The sequence below is a fragment of the Agelaius tricolor genome, unplaced genomic scaffold, assembly GCF_023055355.1.
Source record: "Agelaius tricolor isolate 1412-34295 unplaced genomic scaffold, bAgeTri1.0.p SCAF_1, whole genome shotgun sequence".
Taxonomy (NCBI): domain Eukaryota; kingdom Metazoa; phylum Chordata; class Aves; order Passeriformes; family Icteridae; genus Agelaius; species Agelaius tricolor.
The window spans coordinates 40,515,495-40,535,355 of NW_027269261.1; the positions used below are offsets into that span (position 1 = coordinate 40,515,495).

At 39.5% G+C, this 19,861-nt stretch overlaps 1 protein-coding gene and 1 long non-coding RNA gene across 5 annotated transcripts in view; one reads left to right on the plus strand and one right to left on the minus strand.

Moving 5' to 3' along the window:
- LOC139591881 (uncharacterized) overlaps positions 1-13,930 on the minus strand; it is a 29,320-nt gene extending 15,390 nt beyond the window's left edge. Inside the window, exons 1-3 of one of the 2 annotated variants that reach the window (XR_011679790.1) lie at positions 13,678-13,930; positions 13,448-13,565; positions 8,830-9,045 (exon numbers count right to left, since the gene is read on the minus strand). This is a non-coding gene — a long non-coding RNA (uncharacterized lncRNA). Of the gene's footprint in view, positions 1-8,829; positions 9,046-13,447; positions 13,566-13,677 lie in introns of those variants that run through there. The other variant, XR_011679789.1, reaches the window with a different exon arrangement.
- The window catches only part of KIF25 (kinesin family member 25), a 41,196-nt gene extending 21,543 nt beyond the window's left edge, over positions 1-19,653 (plus strand). For all 3 annotated transcript variants that reach the window (XM_071431073.1, XM_071431083.1, XM_071431093.1), the window contains 7 exons: positions 1,921-1,995; positions 6,280-6,429; positions 7,498-7,674; positions 12,713-12,864; positions 15,320-15,517; positions 17,913-18,068; positions 19,254-19,653. In XM_071431073.1, the coding sequence (XP_071287174.1) occupies positions 1,921-1,995; positions 6,280-6,429; positions 7,498-7,674; positions 12,713-12,864; positions 15,320-15,517; positions 17,913-18,068; positions 19,254-19,411 (1,066 nt within the window). In that variant the 3' untranslated portion in view covers positions 19,412-19,653. The remainder of the gene's footprint in view (positions 1-1,920; positions 1,996-6,279; positions 6,430-7,497; positions 7,675-12,712; positions 12,865-15,319; positions 15,518-17,912; positions 18,069-19,253) is intronic.
- The last annotated feature ends 208 nt before the right edge of the window (positions 19,654-19,861 follow it).

Sequence of the window (19,861 nt, forward strand, 5' to 3'; positions counted from 1 at the left end):
GCAGGGACAGAGTATTCAGTGCCTGTGTCCTCCTGGTCTGAACTGTGCCACATCCCTGCATATTTGTTGGTTTCTCAGTGCACTATGATGGCACATCAGTGGAATGGCAATACAAGCAGTATTTGTCTATCAAGCCAGACAAGTGCTCCTTCCCTGATTAAAGAGAGTACATATTCCTGCAACTTACAATTAGTCTGTGGAACACGTTGCCACAGGATGTTGCTCTGGGCCAAGAATTTAGCAAGATGCAGAAAGAAACTGAATGCTAATTCTAATAATATTTTTTTTGAATCAGAGATTCAACTCATATTTCAGTTTTGAGGCCAGTATACAGCTTTTAAGGATCAGGATGAAACACAGGGATGAATTATTGTGTCGCTGACCACCATATTGTTTCTTGTTCCTTTCTCTGGCTGTTGTCAGGAAAAATGCTGAGTTCAGTGCATTGGTTCCAATTCTGTATCCGTTTATCAGTGATCCCTCCATATAAACTTATTTATGGAGAGCATGAATACAAAAACTCTATTTGTGCAGTCTGTAGACTGTACCAGACAGATCATGGTCAGATATACAAAGAGGCTTGAGTAAATGCTGAAGAGCACACTTTGTCTTTATTCAGTTAACCCTGTGGTATCCTGTACAATCTGTGGAATACTGTTAACTGAAGTGTACTGCTGTACTGTATACACAGAGGAGTGACTACACTTTGTAACATTTGCTGCTACCAAAATTCCTGTTTCTAATTAGCCATTTTGCTGTGAGCTATAAAGAGCATATATCACGTATTGGAAAACAGAGCTAGACAAAAAAAAATCACCACAGAAAGATACCAGAAAAGGAAACTTTTTCAAAAGATAAACATCCATACCTCAAATATTTAACTGTGGGTAAAGACATTCATGTTTTAGATTCTGTTCATCTTGTATAAACAATGGGTGCTGCAGGCTGTAATCTTGGGGAGGATACATTTTTGGTGTGCTACAGAAGAAATGAATGAGTTAGGATATCCATGTTTTATGATCAGAATTTCCTCTCTCTGATGATTTCCTATTTTCAGGTCTTGATTTTATGTTGTACAGACCTGAGAGGGTTGGAAGAAAGATTTCTTTGAAGATATCTATTGGGTTTTTTTTTCCTCTTTGCATTCAAAAAACATATGGAGCTGTTTCAGACATCACTGTATTGGCCCACATATTGAAATGTCATTGCTCTTTTCTAAGAGGTAGAATAACTCATGCAATTTAATTGTCTTCCATTCTGTTTAAAAAGGTCTGCACTCCACCTCATTATGTAAAAGAAAGTCTAGAAGTGTTGATTTCAGAGTAGGTAGTTCATCAGGGCTGGGGATGGAAACACCTTAGGCTGATATCGCCCACAAAGATAGTGCATCCTTAAACATTACCCTCAGGAGCATTCTGATTTCTGCTGTGCCTCTGAGTCTTCTGAGACAAGTCCTCAGCAAGTCTGCAGTCTCTGTGCTTCTTGTGCTTCTTTCCTCCCCCCCACCCCATCCCACCAAACTTCACCCACATCCACAGGCCAGTACAACCAGGCCACTGTCTTCCATAAACTGATACATAGGAATCCCAGGCAGCAGGGATATTTCACATTATAGTAGGTGTGGAAAAGTTACAGGGATCCAGTACAGCCTAAAAAAAGACTGAGTGCCAGAGGGGCAGGCAGGAGGTTTAGGATGAGCTCAATCCACGAGGGTACACCTATGTGTTGTTCTCCCCAAAACGCACAACAGCTGCTCCCAAAATGTGAGTGAGGACTTTGGAGTTCAAATTTTCAGTTCTGTGTCACAGAAATGTCAGCAGGTCCCAGATTATATGTCACTGGCCTAGAGTTTCTGTGGTCTGTGTTCTTGTGACAACATTTCTATTTTTCTTTGGTTAATCATTGCACTTTGTTCCTCAGAGTTTACAATGATTTGGAGTCTCAAGATGCAGTATTTGCAGATGTGGCCCCTTTGCTCACATCTCTCCTGGATGGGTAAGTTAAAAGGTTGCAGTAAGAAAGCTAAAGCACAATAATCTACTGAAATCTATCAATTAAAAAAATACTTAATAATGGTGATCTAGTCAAGTTTTATGGCTTTTCAGTTCCATTTTCCTGTTTTCTTTCTACTCAGCACCAAGTGAATGCTGTTTCTCTGTAGAAACAGTAAAAATAGGGATTACAAAATTTAGCAGAGCAGACAAATTTGTAAAAATATAAAAAATCCCATTTTTTTCCTCTGATCTGCTTCTGTCAAATTGATGCTTCTAAAGGAAGATGTTGTATTTTTTCTTTGTGTTCTTTACATTATATTTTATAACTTTTCCAGCTGCAGACATTGTATGATACATCTTTTCCAACAGTGTGTTCACTGTGAACATTGTGTGCGATGGGAAAGGCCTGCCAGGGCCACTCTCTGTTCTGGTTTTGTGTCCAGCACAGGCCATAGGAGGTGGTGCAATTGATTCCTGGTTGAACCAGAACTGAGCATTCTCAGTCATTCTACTGCTCCTTCAGGCACTGGGGTAAAACAGAATTCTGGTTTGGATACAAAACTGATCAGTAACAAGCACTAACAAATACATGGAATTACTTCTAGCTACTGAAGCTCATGAAGTGTGATTTTTCATAACTACTGAGCCAACTTAAACTACTCTTGCAAAGAGGCTTTGATGTGCATATTGTTATAATCCTTGAGGCTTAAGCTGAGTTTTATACATAACTTTCTGCTCCTTTTTTCATCCCTGTTCCAATACCACTTAATTATATGGTAGGGCTGTCATGGACCTTTCACTCCCCTGGAGAGGAAAAGACAGTCCCTTTCTATTCACAGTTGAACAGTGGGAATCCTTGTTCCCAGCAGCCTGCACACTGAAGTTTCCAAGGTTCTTTTTGTTAAAAGCATCCTAGAAGAGGTATCTAAAGATACTGTGAATATTGGGAATACCATATGCCACCGAGAGGCTCCCAAAGGCTGCCTGGCTGAGGGAAGTCATAGATTGCATTATTCTTGTTTACCAGGGATGAGTAACCACAGTTTCTTTAGCTGATCAACCTAGGGACCACTATGTTGTAGGCGTTTAAAGAAGTCTTAAAACTACTGCTTTCTCTCCCTACTTTTCCTTTTGCAATGATCATAATTTTGCCTTGGTTCAACAGGTCCTTTAAGTGTATTCAGACACATCTGATCTGTACTTTGATCTGCTGTACTTCCCACTTACTAATTTTTACATGGGGAGAACCCTGTCCTAAAAGCTAAGATTTTGTATTCAGTTAGGAAATGTTCTGTTATTGAAAACAATAGACCTGTCTTGTTCTTCCAGAAGTGCTGTTTAAACAGAAGCAGATTCTCAGGAAAGGCGAGTCTGTGCATATGAGCACAGCAGCCTTCCCACTGTAAATGGGAAACAGACATAGTCTGAACCTTGAACCTCTTTGCTCCTCCTGATTGTTTTAGTCTGGGTTCCAAAGTGGTCTGTAACAACTTTTAGCTCGAGTAGAAGGGAGTGTTCACTCCTTTTCCATACTTTTTCTGTTTTTCTTTCTTAATGGATTGTTTCATTTTTCAGTACAAATATACAGGAAGAAAAGATTGTTCCATATGTAAACCAGACAAAGTATAGCAGGCTTTAAAGTTTACCATTAGCCATACAGGGTCAACAGAGGAGTAAGGTAACTTTTCTTTTCTTTACAGCATTGAAGAATCCAACTTGTTTGTTTATTTTAAAGAATGAACTTCTTCTCCTTTCATTTCCTTTAACAGTGCTCTCTCCTAGGGGTAACTTTGCTGGAGTGAACACCCACACTCTTTTCAGGAGAGAAGTGCTACAAACTATTGGTGTTTTAGCTTGAAAATAAGAACTTTTCTAAAGAAGACTATAACAGTTACATATAATAATAAAGTGGAAAAGGAAAAATACCAGGGCACATAGGTGAATCATAGTAAAAAATCTTCAGATTTCTCTGTTTGAAAGCTTTATGCTGGAGCTAGAGCTCCAATGAAGTAAACTATAATAAATAACTACTATATAGATAAACATAAAGTAATCTGCTGCTTGTCCTATTGTTGAATCCCCCAACAATTCATTATCTCCTGTACCTGCTTTGGCCAGTTTTGGCTCATTTAGGCTGATTGAAACACTGTTTTGGCTTTGGCAGAGAAGTTACCACTGATTGATACATGACTTGCACCCTGTCTTCAATGTTCCAATCCTCTGCCCCCTTCTAATCATATCATCTGTATCTTGTCAGAACTATTTTGTCCATGATGCATACTGTCTTATAACTAGCAGCAATTAAGGAAAATTTAAACAGCTGGACTATGGGAAAGTCCTTTAGGAGAGACTTCTAAGAAGACTAATTCTGTTTTTCCTAAGGAAAAACATCTGGCTCCTTTTTTGGTTCCAAAGATCTGTTTAATTTTGAAACAGGGCTAGAAGTCTCAGTAAGTTATAGGCTGGCCAAGCAGTATGTATGAGGAGTAGAACTGTGAAAATTACTCATGGTTAGTCTAGCTAAAAACTACCAAAATTAGTGTGAGCTTTTCTACTGATTTATGTCAGCAGTGAATATTTCAAGAAATCCCTCATTTCAGATCTACAGGCCTGATTGCTATCACATTTAATTTTACTGTAGTGCTCTTTGTTTTCAATTACAGTTATATCATCTCCTTTACTTCATCAAATATATGACTAGACTCTTATTTTATACTCTGCAGTGCATGCTAAAATCTGGAGGGACCTTACTATAGATTCACTGACTGCAACTTTGACTTCACATTCCCAGGAAGGGTACCCAGGTATTTTCCATGTGGCTTATCAGCCCACATTTCTTTCCAACAAGTGAATGCTTTCAAAATAATCCTCCTGAATTAATTGCTTCTAGGCATGCTTAATATGCATGTAAGTATTTCATGACTTGAAACCATACATTTAAAACAATTAGATGAGGGGTGTTCATTCAAATATGCTGGCATATGCTTGAAACTACATTTTTGATATGAGGAAAAGCATCAGATAATCAAAAGCAGCTGTTTCAGGTCTGCCCACAGAGGAGGTAGCTTAGGCAGTGAAATTTTATTCCCTGGCAGAAAAGGAGCAAGCCCATTCTTGCAACTCTAGTAGAGCAGAAGTTTCTGCAAACTGTGAAGCACTTCTTGTGTATGAAGGTTGTGCTAATGTCGTATCTCTGAACAAACAGGATAGTCCAGGGATAGAGCAATCCTGTCAGCATAAATGCACATCTTCCAGGGCTTTGGCTGGCACAGTACTGTGGTCAACATCCAGCTTCTGGCAGGAGCAGCAGAGCAGGAACAGCCAAGGAGGGGCAAAACTTCAGATGCACAGCACAGTGTCGATCCTCCATACAAAGCAGTACTGTGGCTGGATGCATCTGTATCCACCCACTTATTTTGCTTAAGATGTTGACTTTGATCTGATTGTGTTAGTAACACACTTTCCAGATAGGATACATACATTTCAGTTCAGATCCCTGTGGCACAGACATCCACAACAGTGCTCACAGCTGTGAACAATTCTTCTTCTATTATTCTCAGTGCAGCTAAGAGGCATTTTCGGAGTTCTGTTCAATAGACATATTTACTTGTCTGCTTCAGAAGACGATGTTTCATAGGTGCTTGTTCCTCTGTACTGATATTGTACATTTTCATTTTCTACTTGTCCTTATCAGAGTAGTTCCTGCCACCTTTGTTCCAGAATAGTCATTGTGTGCATGATCATTCTCAATTGGTGCTCTTGGTTTAAAATTTGTGCCTCCTATTCCTAGGGCTGTCTTCTCTGAGGGCTATGACTGATGAGCCTGCCTGAAAAAGGCTATGAGAGATGAAGAGTTCCCAGCTGTTAGGACACAAGTGCAGTGGTTTGCAGCACAGCACTATTACCAAATCAACCCCAGAAATGGTTTACTTTAAAATGCTGTACTGTAAGCTGCAGTGGTTCAGGAGCTGATTAAAAAGCAGCTCAGTAGTGCAAAAGCTGAAAGTTGAGCAGGCAAGGAGGTCTAACAGCATCAATCATTCCAAGCTAAGGATCCTTTAAACTTCTACTTAAAAGCTTCCCTTCAACTCTGCTTAAAAATTAAAATCTGTTTAGGTGATGTTATGAACAGTAATTACTCTCAGACTTTGAGATCTGCAGAAAGAAATCAGGGGCAGTGCTTTTATTTTCTTGTTTGTGTTCCCACATTGTTTGGAGTTTGACTTGCCACCTAACAGAGACATTTGATAATGGTAAAATAAATCACAGCACTTCTATTTTTCAGGTACAATGTGTGTATAATGGCTTATGGGCAAACTGGAAGTGGGAAGACATACACAATGTTGGGACCACAGTTAGAGGGGAACTTAGCATTTGCCATAGAAGAGGAATCAGAACTTGGAATTATTCCCCGAGCTACCCAAGAAGTGTTCAGGTAAAAACGAAGTAAAGGCTTGCCATCAGAGGCAGTCACTTTAAACTGTATGGAAAGGATGAAATAATGTTTGTAGTGTATTTATCATTACAGATTTCAGCTTCAAAATAGTTAATATTCATAGCTTCTCAGACCACCATTTGATACTTGAGGTTTCATATAGATTTCTAGTCTCTCTCCTGCTTAATCCAACTTTCTAATACAATAAGATTATGCAGTTTTACTGTGTGTTATCTGTCCATCTGGCTTTCAGACTCTAATTAAACTACTAAAATGTTTCAACCATAGTTGTGGGAGTCCAAAAGATAATTTAAGTTCTGAAAAGTTCTGTGAAAATTGACAACTGGAATAGATGAAGAGGATTCAGATTAGAACCCAGTCCCAAGGAAGGATAGTAGAATTTTAAACTACAATCTGTTCTTGTTTTAAGAGTTCTTAGATTTTTTTCAATTGAACCTAACATAGGATTGAACTGATATGCTGCTATGTTATAGTAGAAGAACCATTAGAAGTTTTTCCAGCTAAGCCTGTTTGTTTTGGAGAAGGGTATAAGCTAAATCAAAGAACCAATTTTGTATGAGAATAACTGTCTAACAGTAAATACTCTCCTGAAGAGAGAAGCCCTTAATTTATGGATTTTCTCAGGCTGCAAACAGATAACTTCTTCCAGATATAGTTTCCCATCTCTGTTCATTGTTTGCACTCTGCCAGATTTTATACTCTGAGCTCTGAGTGCAGAAACTGCCAGCAGAGAAATGGTATTAAAAAAAATCCTGAGATGGGAGGCTAGTGGAAAAAAAACAAGCTGGCACAGCTGTTTGGAAAACTAAATTCTATTTACTTCCTCAAGTATAAATAAACTGTATATTCTGATTCTTCAAGTTAACATTAGCATATGGATGAGGCAATTCCAAGGCTGCAGATACTTAGTAAACGCTTTTATCAGATTGTAATTATATTACAATTAAAGAATAGATCTCTATTTACAGATTGTTCTTTTGAGGTTTGACTTCAACATTTCTGGACTTTTTTCTTCAAATTTTTTTTTCTCTTTTTTTTATTTGCCAGGCTTATTTCAGAAAAGCCACCAGGAAGTTACTGGGTTGAGGTTTCTGTTGTAGAAGTGTATAATAATGAAATTTTTGATCTTCTGGCCAAAGACACTTGTGGAAAAGTGTTTGGCGTCAAGCGTGATGTTGTCACCACCAGAGAAGGGAAGAGTGATGTGCCATTGCTGACGCACGAGTGAGTACAGAGCTTGCTCCTACCATGCAAACACTATCTGGTGTTAACACTGTGTAGAGCTGTCACAAAACTGCATTTTAGGCACCAGATTGCTTCTAAACAATGAGTCCTTACCATATGCAAAAAACAGTTCTGTTTCTGTTAGCCCAGTCTATTAGACTGCAGTTGGCTGCAAATGTCAAAATAGTTCCAGAAATAAATGTAGTTACTTTGAGTTACACTCCTGTGCTGAGTTCCTTCCACTCAGAATGCCTGAAGATTGCCACATATGTTGTTGTTGCTAGATATATGGCATCTTGTCAGCTGTCGAAAAAGAAGGGATAATCTTGGCACAAAGCACTTTCCATTCAGTCTCATTGAATTATAAAATTTACACATTATAATCTAAATTTATGTACCAGTTGCAAATAATTAAGCAGCTGTACGGTGTTAGCTTTCCCCTCATGCATTGGAGTTACAAAAAATTAGAATAAGATTTTAAGTGATCTTTTAATACAAATACCCATCTTAATATTACTTAGTGTTCTGTTTTCATAACTGAAGGTGTTAAAGCTGGAATTGTTATGTTGGCATTTGAACTGGTAGGTCTTGAAAATCAAGGTTCTTCTGACTAAAAGCTAAGCAGCAAAGCTTCTCACCATTCACTTGTAAGATGTCCCTCCCCAGCACTGGTGTATGCCAGGTTTGATCCTTATTTACACAACTGGACAGTGTAGGGAGAGCTAGGGTATTCAAGGCTACAGCTATGCTTACTTTAATGCCTTCTTTTACTTACTAAGCATTATGAAGATTTGTTCTAGTACTCATGGGAATGATTCTTGGCATTATGTAAGTGTGGCATACAAAGCAAATGTACAGTGCTTTCTTGTTATATATAAAAAACTTACCTTGGGTAATTAGATGTTAAAAATCATATGTTCATAAAATTTCATCCATTAAGAAGAGGGAATCTGTTTCAGATGCTTCAATTTAGTAATGGCTGTGTCATTTATCATAGAATGTCCTGAGTGAGAAGGGGCCCACAAGATCATTGAGTCCAACTCCTGGCCCTGCACAGGACATCCCCAAGAATCCCATTCTAGTACCTAGTCACCCTCTGGGTGAAGAATCTGTTCCTAATATCCAATGTAAACCTCCCCTGACACACCTGCTGGTTGTTCCCTCAGGTCATCAGGGAGAAGAGGCTGATTCCTGCCCCTCTGCTTCCCCTCACAAGGAAGTTGTAACTGCAATGAGGTCTCACCTCAGTCTCCTCTTCTCCAGGCTGAACAGACCAAGTCACCTCAGCTTCTGCTTATCTGGCTTCCTTTCTGGGCCTTTCACCATTTTTGTGGCCTTTCTTTGGGCCTTACATAGTAGTATCAATATTAGCTAGAAAAAAAAAAAAATTAGAATAAGCAGTACTAGTGGCACCAGAGAGGTGATGGTATTCAGTGGAATTAAACTGGACATCTCTCTGTGAGCACCCAGCATGAGAACAGATTCCAGAAAGGAGCATGTGCATTATGGAGATGTCATATAAAGAAGTGTCCTGCTCCTTAAGTAAATAATGTTTGTGAAAAGAAACATCTTGCTCTATTGAAATGTTTAGAAAAGTATTAGTGTTTTCTATGTTTCTGAGGAAATGTGATGTTTTTCTTTGCTTCTCTATAATAATTCTTGTCATGGTCTAATCTCTGCTTTTCCAAGGGGAATTAGCAGTCAGATATGAAATGCATCCCATGCCAATTAAATAAAATGCACCATCAGTGGAGATAATTTTGTCCTGTGGGACTTAGTCACATAAACAGACCAGTAGTTTGTTTATGTGTATTTAATGCTATTCCCAGCAAGCCTTGATAAAAATACAAGAATGTACTGGAGGACTGTGTAAATGTACTTTTATTCTACCTAGTGATACACATTTATTGATTTGTACTTTCTACCAATTTAATTGCTCATAGAAAAGTAGGAGCCCAGAGAAATTGTCAAGTAGTTTTCTTTACTGTAGGAGCTATATGACTCTCCTTTCTTTCTGTGAAATAATAAGCACTGCAATATTCTCAGAAGGATTAACATTTGAATCTGGGGTTTGCCTGCTCTTTGGTCTTAAGGTTAAATACAATTTCCATAGAAATTCTGCAAGCTTGATTGCACTCTGCATGCTCCATAAGAACATGGAATGAATGAAAAGTGACTGGAGCTTAAAGTGATGAATCCTTTTGCCCTTTCTGTCTGTATTATGCTGACTACTGGGTTTCTCTATGTCCCTATTCTTGTATTTCCCAACTGTGACTCTACTCCAACTTTTAGTATCTAGTTAAGGCTCTGCTGTCAGGGGAATGAAAAACTCCAGAGGATGCTGGGAGCAGAACTCAACCTATGTGTGCTGAATCTTTCTTGGAGGAGCTCATCTTTTTCCTTTGACTAGACAGGAAAGGAGCCACATGACTTAGAAAGTGAAGATGGGTGCATGTAGTGTGGGCAGGCTGGGAGTTGAACTTTCCCTGTTTCATCAAAACCTCCAAGTAGTTTTTAATTAAGGTATTTCAGTAACTAAGATGCTGGCCTGGCATAATTTTATTCCTGAAAAATGCCTGTTCCACTTCCCAAGGGAACTTTGCATAGTTAGTGGGTGACCCATCTCTTTTCATAGGTTTTGGGAAAGGGAGAGGTGAGAAGCAGTGGGACTTGTGCCACAGAGACAAAAAAAAAAAGAAGCTGCAATAAGGTTTTGTTTGTCCCTCTAGTTAGTAAAATGGCTGCCCTGTTTATTTCTGTAAATTTTAATTTATGGCAAAGGAACCTGGTGCCTTGAACTAAAACTCTTAAAAAGCCACTTATCTCAATCAGTTAATATGAAATTCTAATGCAAACATAAATAAAAATACCGACTTGTATCTCAATTACAATGCAAGCAGTGAAAAAAGTCCAATTCATAAACACGTTATATTAATAATTACATAGAAAGGTTAATAAGAAAGAACAAACCCAAACAAAGTAAAGGAATCATTGAATGAGGCCACCCAGCTGCCTGAAATCTAAAGTAAACAGCTGCTGCTTTGAATAAAAACACATCCTCATTTATGATAATATTTCATCTAGAATATATTGGCCTGCTGGGTCTCATTGGCCTCTCCATATATCCAATAAAGTACAGTAGTCTCTTTCCTGCTAACATGTTCAACTTACTGAATCATGAAAGCCTCAGTCTCTTTCTTCTTTTATAGCTTGGTTGACTTTGGAGAACTTTCAGCATCAAATTTTTAATGTAACCACAACAGGGCTTCTCTTTGTAGAATCTGGTCCTGGAACGTGCAGCACATAAGGCTGGATGGAGTCGTAGAGATTACACTAAAATATTATTTCTGTCAGTCCTGTGGGGGAGCTACTGTGCCAAGCTCACCACACTGGGCTGGGGGTGCTGCTTGTCTTCAAAGCCAGCTGCAGCTTCCCAGCCATAGGTGACCAGCACTGACAGCACACCCTGAGCCCTGTCTTCCTTGGCAAATGCAGGGATGGGGCAGCAGATTGCAGAATCCAACAGCCTGGTGCTGCATCCTAGCCAAGGCTGCTTCCCCCTCGGGCCTTCCAGTCCTGGCTGACTAGCCACTGGAAGATGCTGTTCAAGGCCTGGGAAGGCAGGATGTGTGCCTCCTTGGATGTGAGGCAATAGCCAGGTCACTCCAGTGTAAGGCTCTGACTGTAGGAACTGGAGCCACTGGTTCTCTGCTGGTACCAGGTCAAACAAGCAGGAGGCATCCCCAGTGGCTGCCCAGAGGTAGAGGTGTCACCGTGGAGGCTGGCATGTGTGGCTCAGGATTGATAGGGGAAGTCTATAGTGATTGTTTACCTCGTGCAGGCCTGGATACACAGGGAACTGAGTTTAGCTGGCTGCTTCTCCTAAGTGCCTATAGATATGGTGTGGCCAAATGCTTTTCTGTGCTTCAGATGCCCTTGCTTTGTTTTTTTAAAGAAATTGTTTTAGTTGAGTATAGTTTATTTTCTTTTGTTCTTCTGTCTCTAAACTCTTCAAGTATGGCTCTTAGCATAAAAAAAGTTTGTGCCTGGTGTGACTTTTACTGAAATCAGCCAAATCTAAGTCATAAAGACCTTGCCTTTTATCACATGCTAGCTGCTGCTGACTGCAGGGTTGTGGAACCAAGCCTGTGGCCTGTCATAAGTGTTATTAATAGTTGTGCTGTTACAGAGCATTCAGTGACCAGGCTATGATACACAGTCATCATTTATACCCCCACCTAAAAACAACTGTTCTACCTTCAATGATTATTGAAGAAGGCAACAAGTGAAAGAAAAGGGTAGGCAGTCTTATATCATTTCTTTTAAACATTGCAAACATAGGGAAAATCATAGTGGGTTTTTTCTTTACCTAACCAATTTATTTCACTGTCTGTGTTTTTTTCACTGTGTGTGCTAGGTCTTTGCCCTTGGATTGGTTATATTTGCAGTACTTCTTTTAACATGAACAGAAAACAGATAGTATGAGATAAATGGTCTATAGAAATTCACATCTATTTATTCTGACGATGTGCTCATTGAACAGTGGAATCCCTGGACTTTTTTCCAGGGATTCTGGATTTAATTCCAAATGTAAAATATTACTTCCAGAGGCACAGAGAAATTTTGGGGGCTTTTGTCTAATTCTGTACCTAAGAAAATGAGCTATCTCAGCATAAACTGACAAATTTACTTCTGTAAGACCAGAGATTCCAGCAATGTCTAAACCTGTGTCTTTTCTTCCAAAGTGTGGAGATATAGAAATGTCTGTTGCTTCAAGAGCTGAACTATAGTACCTCTGGACCTGCAAGGCTAGCAGGCCACTTCTGCAGCACTTTCAGGACTGCATCACAGCTTTTGGCTTGAATTTTCATCTTTATACCACCTGAAAAAATCTGTTTGTGCAGCTCAAAACTGAGAGTAGTATAAGGAGAAAAGCAGGGAAATGGAAATGCTGAGGTTCTCATTCAAGTTGTCAGCTTTCTTGTGTGATTTTTCCTGCAAGTCAGTTAAATATCTTTTCTGTTTCTTTACTTCTTAGGACTGTTGAAAATGTATCTGAATTTTTGCATCTAGTCAACAAAGGCCTACAGCTGAGAGTCACGCACCCAACACTGGTGCATGCTCATTCCTCTCGCTCTCATCTGGTAGTGACATTGACCATAACCACAGTTGTCTTTGGAGATAACTTTGGTAAGTAGGATGTTACTAAGATACATCTGGAGCCAGTTGTTTTTAGAAAAACAGTTTGTGGACTGGGAGGTTTTCATATTGCTTTTTCTTCCTTTTTCCAATGTTTGAGACATGCCCTCAGTTCTTTTCCATTTTTCTAACTTCTAGATTCCTTCTTAAATAACAGACTATTTTCATGTTTGTAGCACTTTTCTTTATGTCTTGACTTCCAGAGTTGTTGAAGCTTTATTGCATGAGGTAACTAATGAATAAGTGTTATCAGAAAATCATAAGATAAGGTATAAGATAGTAAAGATCTTGATAAGGTACATACTCAAATAAAGTAGTTAAATCACTTAGAATGAATAATTACATGTCATAGAAAGTTTGTGGTTAAGCTAACCATACATTTTAGGGATCATCATATGCTTTTGGTTGAGAAAGAATTAAATTTATTTACTCTTTGCCTTGCAAAAATGCCCTTTAAATTCAGAATCTTTTGAACTGTTAATAATAGGCCACTGTATGAAAAGACAAAATACTTGTCCTATTTACTATGGCAACATTGATATTTCTGCTTTCCACTACCACACCAAGACTTAACCAGTTTATTGGTTGAGGAACAACTTTCTTTTGGGGCTCTTGAGGTAACTTTGTTTTCTTTTGCTCATGTTATAATTAGGCTCTCTGCTTGCAGTGCTGTGGTCCATCTCCTTCATATTCTGCAACAACAATATGATTTTAGAAAGTGGGAAATATTTAACATTTTTTTCCTTAGACTGCTATCAGAAATTAAACCAACAAAAAAGCAGAACAAACAGTGCCCTCTCTTACCTGTGGGCCTTGCCAAAAGACACAGTTAATTTATAAGCTGCAGCTCCAGCATTCCCGATGTTAACTCTAGTCAGCTTCAGATTCTTGTCAATTCGACTGATGGTACTTTTTGAAACTCAGGGCTTGCACCATTAGCACAGCAGCCATCTTGTCTGGTCCATAATCCCCTTTGCCACTTCTAATTGCAGCCACCCCACTGTGCCACGTTGCCTGGCAGCAAAGCTCTGCAGAAATGGCTAATTGTTGTTGAATGCAATCTCTGGCTTTTGACTCACAGCACATGGGTGAAGATGTACACTGTAAGGGAACAGAGAGAGCAGCACGGCACCTGGGACCTCACTGCAGCAGTGTGGCTTGTTTAAAAGGAAAGGATCCTGATTTAAAAGCCAGATGCCATTGTCAAATACCTCAATGTCAGATACCTTAGTCACTAAAGAAAAAGTTGTCAAGTCTGTGATGAACTCTGCACCTAAAGCCAAGGTTGACAAGCCAGCACTTTTTCAGGTTTGATTAAAGTATTTTAGCATTTTGATCAGTATTATCTGTTGTTTGAGGAGAGCTGTTTCTTAATTTCATTGTCTAAAACTGAAGAGGAGTGGGAACACTTAGTTTGACACTGTATGGCCTGAAGCCATTTATTCTGTGTAAGCCAACACAGCTGCTCTGCCTACACTGTGAAGATCTGGCTCAGGGCTTAGCAGCAGCCTACTTGGAGAAGTACAGACTTCTGTAAGGCAAGTCAGTCTGCTCCTTAGTCAAGTTTTGCAGTTGGAAACTTTCTACTATTCCAACTAGAACTCTGTAAACACCCAAGGAGGTCTGTTGTCTCTATGACCTGTAGCAGAATATGTGCCTTTTATTCCTTTGTTCTTTCAGAGAGAGAAAGAGATAGATGAAAACCAAAACACTAAGAGAAAAAAAACAAAACTACTTTGGGAAATCCATTTTGCATATATATTTCTGCTAAGCTAATGTGAAAGCAGCTTTCCCAGACAATATTTGTCTTCCTTCCCAGCAAATAGAGAAAGCCCGATGCTTCTGCTGAGGAATGATACTAGTAGGTAACCAACCTGAACAAGTGGGAATAACACTATTGAGGCAAATAGCTCGTCGTGTGGAGATCTTGCAGTGGGATAGGAGGGCTGAAGGAAGTATAGGGGGAGCAGCAACAAAGGACAAAATAGAAGAGGTAGGATAAGGATTTATTTTTTTTTTTTGCCACAGCACCAGCAGTTGTAATTTCAAATACATAGAATCTCTTTTCAGAGCCTACTGCTCCCAAGCATCCGAAACTGCATTTTGGTTACAACAAGTCTAAAACTTTTTTAAAAGCCTCTTTAAAGTCCTTACTGGACTCCCATTTCTTGTTTTCCACACAGATGTCAACAATGGGGATATTGGATACAACACAATCTACACCGAAGCTTGTTACCAATTGGTATGATCAGTTTGATGAGTAAAACTTTAAGATAGAAAAAGTCATTCAGCCTGCCTGTGCCATGAATTCTGGCTTGTACATTGCTTCTGTTAGAACAGCCTGAAGCAACAGATACTGTACATTCCCCTATTGATACTCCATTTTTTCCCCATCTTAATTTTCAGTGTCAGTGAGAAGCTCTCTTTTGTTTTTTCCATTAACCAGGTACGTTATGGGAAGATGAACAAACCAGTCAGAGACTAAATAAAGAGGCTTCCTTCACCTTTCCACAAAAAATGAGAGACAATAAATCCACCTCTTCTTCCAGAGCCTCTTCACCGGTGCAGCTTGAAGCCACTGAGAAAATTAAGCAAGTCAAAACAAGACTGCAGCTGGTGGACCTGGCTGGGAGCGAGTGTGTTGGTAAGCGAACATGTGTGTTTGTGGGCATGGATCCTCATGGATCTAGATTAGAATAAATGCCTTAGTCCTTTATGGAGGGATGCATGCTGCTCACACAGGGGTGGTTTGAACCCAAGACCCATACACAAAATTTTGAGGGCTGATTGATCCAGTTTTACACTGGTACAGTTTAACTCAAAGTATGGCTGTATAAGCTTGAAAAAAGCCCAGGACGGTTACCCCTATCATAGATACACTGTTTGTTCAGACTGCTTTGATTAGGCCTGTTTTTCTATTCTGAAAATTAGCATGTTTTGGTACATAAATGTTTAAAGGGCATAAATTATTTAAATATCACAAATATCTGTAATAATTGATATCACCATGTGTGGATTTTTCTGCTTTATTGTGGAAAAAGTCTTGGAGGAAATTAGTGTTGAAAAGATAATATTGTTTTCATTTTTTCTTCAAAGCATTTTCCTCCTGCCTCTTCTATGCACACAATAATTTTAAAAACTTGATTATTTCCTAAAGAACAAGCTTTCTTACCAAGAAAAACCATGCAGCCAAATGTATCATTCCAGAAATAATGTTTTGAAAAGTGAACCAGTATTATGAAAGAGTCTTTTACTTTACTGCCAAGAATTCTTGCTGTTGCTCACTGTTAAACTTTTGTTCTACAGAGAAACCTAATATAATCCATTATTTTTTCATTTGCTCTAAATGCTGAAAACATGTAATTGAGCAACAGGGCGTGTGTTTGTTCTCTCAGTTAAATCAGGACAAACATTTCCTCGGTTTGGGGCTCAGCAGGCCAGATCCTCCAGTGAAGCCAGAAGAGCTGTGCTCCCATCAGTGTTAGATGAGTTAGTTAGTGGCAGACTGACCTCTGCCATCAGATGTGCTAGTGGACATATTGCTGAAAGTGAGGGCAGTGTTAACTTGTAATTGTTTTAAAATGTGGGCAAATCTAAGTGAGCAGCAGTACCCCAAGCTTCTCACGCATGTCAGCACCCAGCCCTGCTGGCTCTACAGCTGGCCTGGGTAATTTGTAGCATTTACAATCCAATTTGTCCCTTTTTAGCAAATTGTGTTTCGCTTTGAAAACTCAGCTAAATGCTCTATCAAAGTTCATCTAACCAAATGCAGATAATCAGTAGTTTAAACATGTAACCCCTCCCCTATTTGCGGTTTTCTTCTTTAGGGGGATAACTGTTATTCCAGGAGTCCACTTTTCCTTGATATACAAGCAGCCTGAGGATGGCTGTATATATAATGACCCCAGTAAAGTTACCTGGAGATTCATCCTGTCTTGGATTGTTATCCACCCTTTGGCAGGGTCTTCCAAACTGTTTTGCTCTGTTTCTGACAACTGGAGCCTCTACCACTCCAACCTCATCCTCTCCCACAGTCACAGTTCTATAGCCCTCCCTGTCCAGACTCCTGGGGTTTTTGCTACTACTGTACTTTTTCACATTTCCTTCTTGAGCTCCCCTTTGCTAGAAAATGCTGGCCTAAGGGGAAAACAAGATCTCTAGCCACTCTCTGTACCTGTCTAGAGATAGGAGAGTAGGCAGTAGAGGAAGCTGTTGGCCTCATCTGATCCCATTGTCATCAGCTCTGCCTGACATGGATCATGTGCTCTGGGTAAGAAGTGACTGAGGATGTATGTGTACCTCATCCGCTATCCTCAAGAAAGCTTGAATTTGAATAACACAATGCTAAATGCTAATAGCAAATTTCTTGTCCCCAAATGGCAATGGTAAGGAGAGTAGGAATTAATTACTCTTAACTGCACCCTCATCCAGACTGATCAAAGAGTTGAGCTTGCAGCACCTCTTTGAATTGGTGCAATGTGTTGCATAGACCAAACCTTTATTGTGTTGTTCAGGGGCAGCATAGCTATGTACAACCATGCTGGGTGGGTGGTAGAAGGGCACCTTCTACCACCTCCTTTGTCCATTTCCTTACAGCAAATCATGCCATAAAACACCACTCCACAGGCTTTGGTGAAGCCAAACACTTCACACTTGTGGCTGCTGTACAGTTTTCTTGCTGCAGCTTGTCCATCAGTGGACAAGACACCATCAGTGTCTTGTCTCTATTTCCAAGGGGATACAGATGGGGCAGCTAAGTATTATAAAAAATGGTGGAACAAAACAGGCTTCTCTTTGGGGCCATTGTGGACTCGTGTTTTCAAAAGCAGTGTTGTCTTGTCTGATCTAAAGGTGTTCCTGCTTTCTTGGTTCCTTGTTCTTAATACATATGGAGCAAAAAATGCATTGTACACCTGCAGAGATCAACTTTAACATGAGATGCTTTGGACCATCTGTAAACATTGAATCCTTTCCTTCACATTACAGTTTTGAGGCAGATTTGCTTAGTGTTACCAATGCCTTTTTGTACACTGTACCAGGTCTGTCTGGAGTGACAGGGGCAGCACTGAGAGAGACCTCCTTCATCAACCGCAGCCTGTCTGCCCTGGCCGACGTTCTGGGAGCAATAGCGGAGCAGCGAGCTCACGTCCCATATCGGAACAGCAAACTTACACACCTGCTTCAGGACTCTGTAGGTGAGGGATTATTCTGATTCTTGTTCAACAATATAGATTTCTTCTCCTGGTTTTTCCTCTCCTTTGCTGTGTAAAACTAGAAGATGATCTTATATTCCTTGCTTGAATGTGCCCTCTATTTCAAAGACTCTGGCTTGGGAGAGTGTGAGTGCACAGTGACAGTTCTGAACTCCTGAATCAGGCTAAATCTTGCTTTTTCCAAAGCTCAGTTTGAAGAACAACATCTCAATAGGATCATGTAAAGGGTAAAAATTGCATTTCACCTGTGTTTCATGTCAGGTACAGTTTAAAAGTTAAACTTCAATCTTTGTTACTACAGGGTGTAATCACCTGCTTGCACATTCCTTAACATTGTGCCCTGTAGCAGCAAGACAAAGAAGGAAGACAGGACATGGCACTGTGCTACAATTTCCTTTTGTGTTGGGGTCACTTCCTCTTCTTTAGCTCCTCATCAATGCAGAAGCAGTTTTAAAGCAAGCATTATGCCTGCAGTAATATCAGATTTGTGTCCATATGTGTAGTACATAGACCATTTTTCTTCAGCCAGAAAATATTAGCCCCTATGCTTTTAATCTCCAGTTCAAGGTATTGACAGTGAATGAGATAACAGTTCTTCAGTTTCTGAAATACTATGATTTTTTTTGCTTAAGCTTTGATTTTCACTTAGTACTGGAGTCCCTACTGTGAGAAGGGAAAGCCAAAAAGAGAAGTGAGAGCTATGTTGTATAGGTGCTCAGCCTGATTTTAACTAAATCTGTTGTATGACTTTGGTGAAGTGTTGAAAATGGCCATTTCTTCCTTTGTTTAATTATTGTCTATAAGCTCCAAGTCTGTTTCATTTTATTGTCACACAAGCTATTTTGCCATGACCCCAAATTTACAAATATTTGACAGAACTAAAATAAGTGCCCAGAGCCATAACATACATGATGATTATTTAATGAATCTAATAGGGGAAAATAATCTACATTATATCTAACAATATATTTGCCCCGAAGTGTTTCACAATTTGTAGACTCCCCATGAAGGAGCTGTCTGTTTCAACAGCCCTTTACAGGAGCAGTCTTCTGCTTCATGAAAACAACAGTAACTTGTGCTCACTGTTGTGTATCAATATGGTAACAATGTATAACTTACTGAAATAATGAGGCAAATAAGTATGTTTTGTCTTTCCCCTGCTTTTAGGAGGTGATGCTAAACTGTTGGTGATGCTGTGCATCTCTCCTGGCCAAAAGTACTTAACAGAATCAATGCAGTCTCTGGGATTTGGAACTCGTGCTCGGCAAGTTCAGAGAGGACAAGTCAAGAAAAAAAATTTCCCAGTGCCGAGTAAAGGAAAATAAAACCTAAGACTCCTCTGGATTAAAGTATCATTAATGAGTTCCTCAGACTGAAATGTATATTGTTGTCCTTAAGCCATTCTTTTACATATCAACTGCCAGATAAAATAAACAATCCTCACCATGGCATTAGTAAGCAATAAACCTGCTAATGATGTTCTTCCTCCAAAGATAATAGCATGTATTGACAACAGCTACCCACCATGGTGGAATGGTAGAGAAATAAACTGGGCTTTAAGACATGGCTTTGGTGATGTGTTTCTTTAATTCTGCTTGCCCTAAGTCAACAGGACCCTGATTTAGGGTGGTTTTCTTCTGACAGGCAAAGGTGCATTCTGTCTTCTCAGTAGAAGTCAGGAGTTTAAATAGCATTCCAGTGCTTCATAGCAGCAAGTGAAATATGTCCTCCCAGCTTGGACTAAAATGAGACACATAATTTTTTGACTGCTCTTC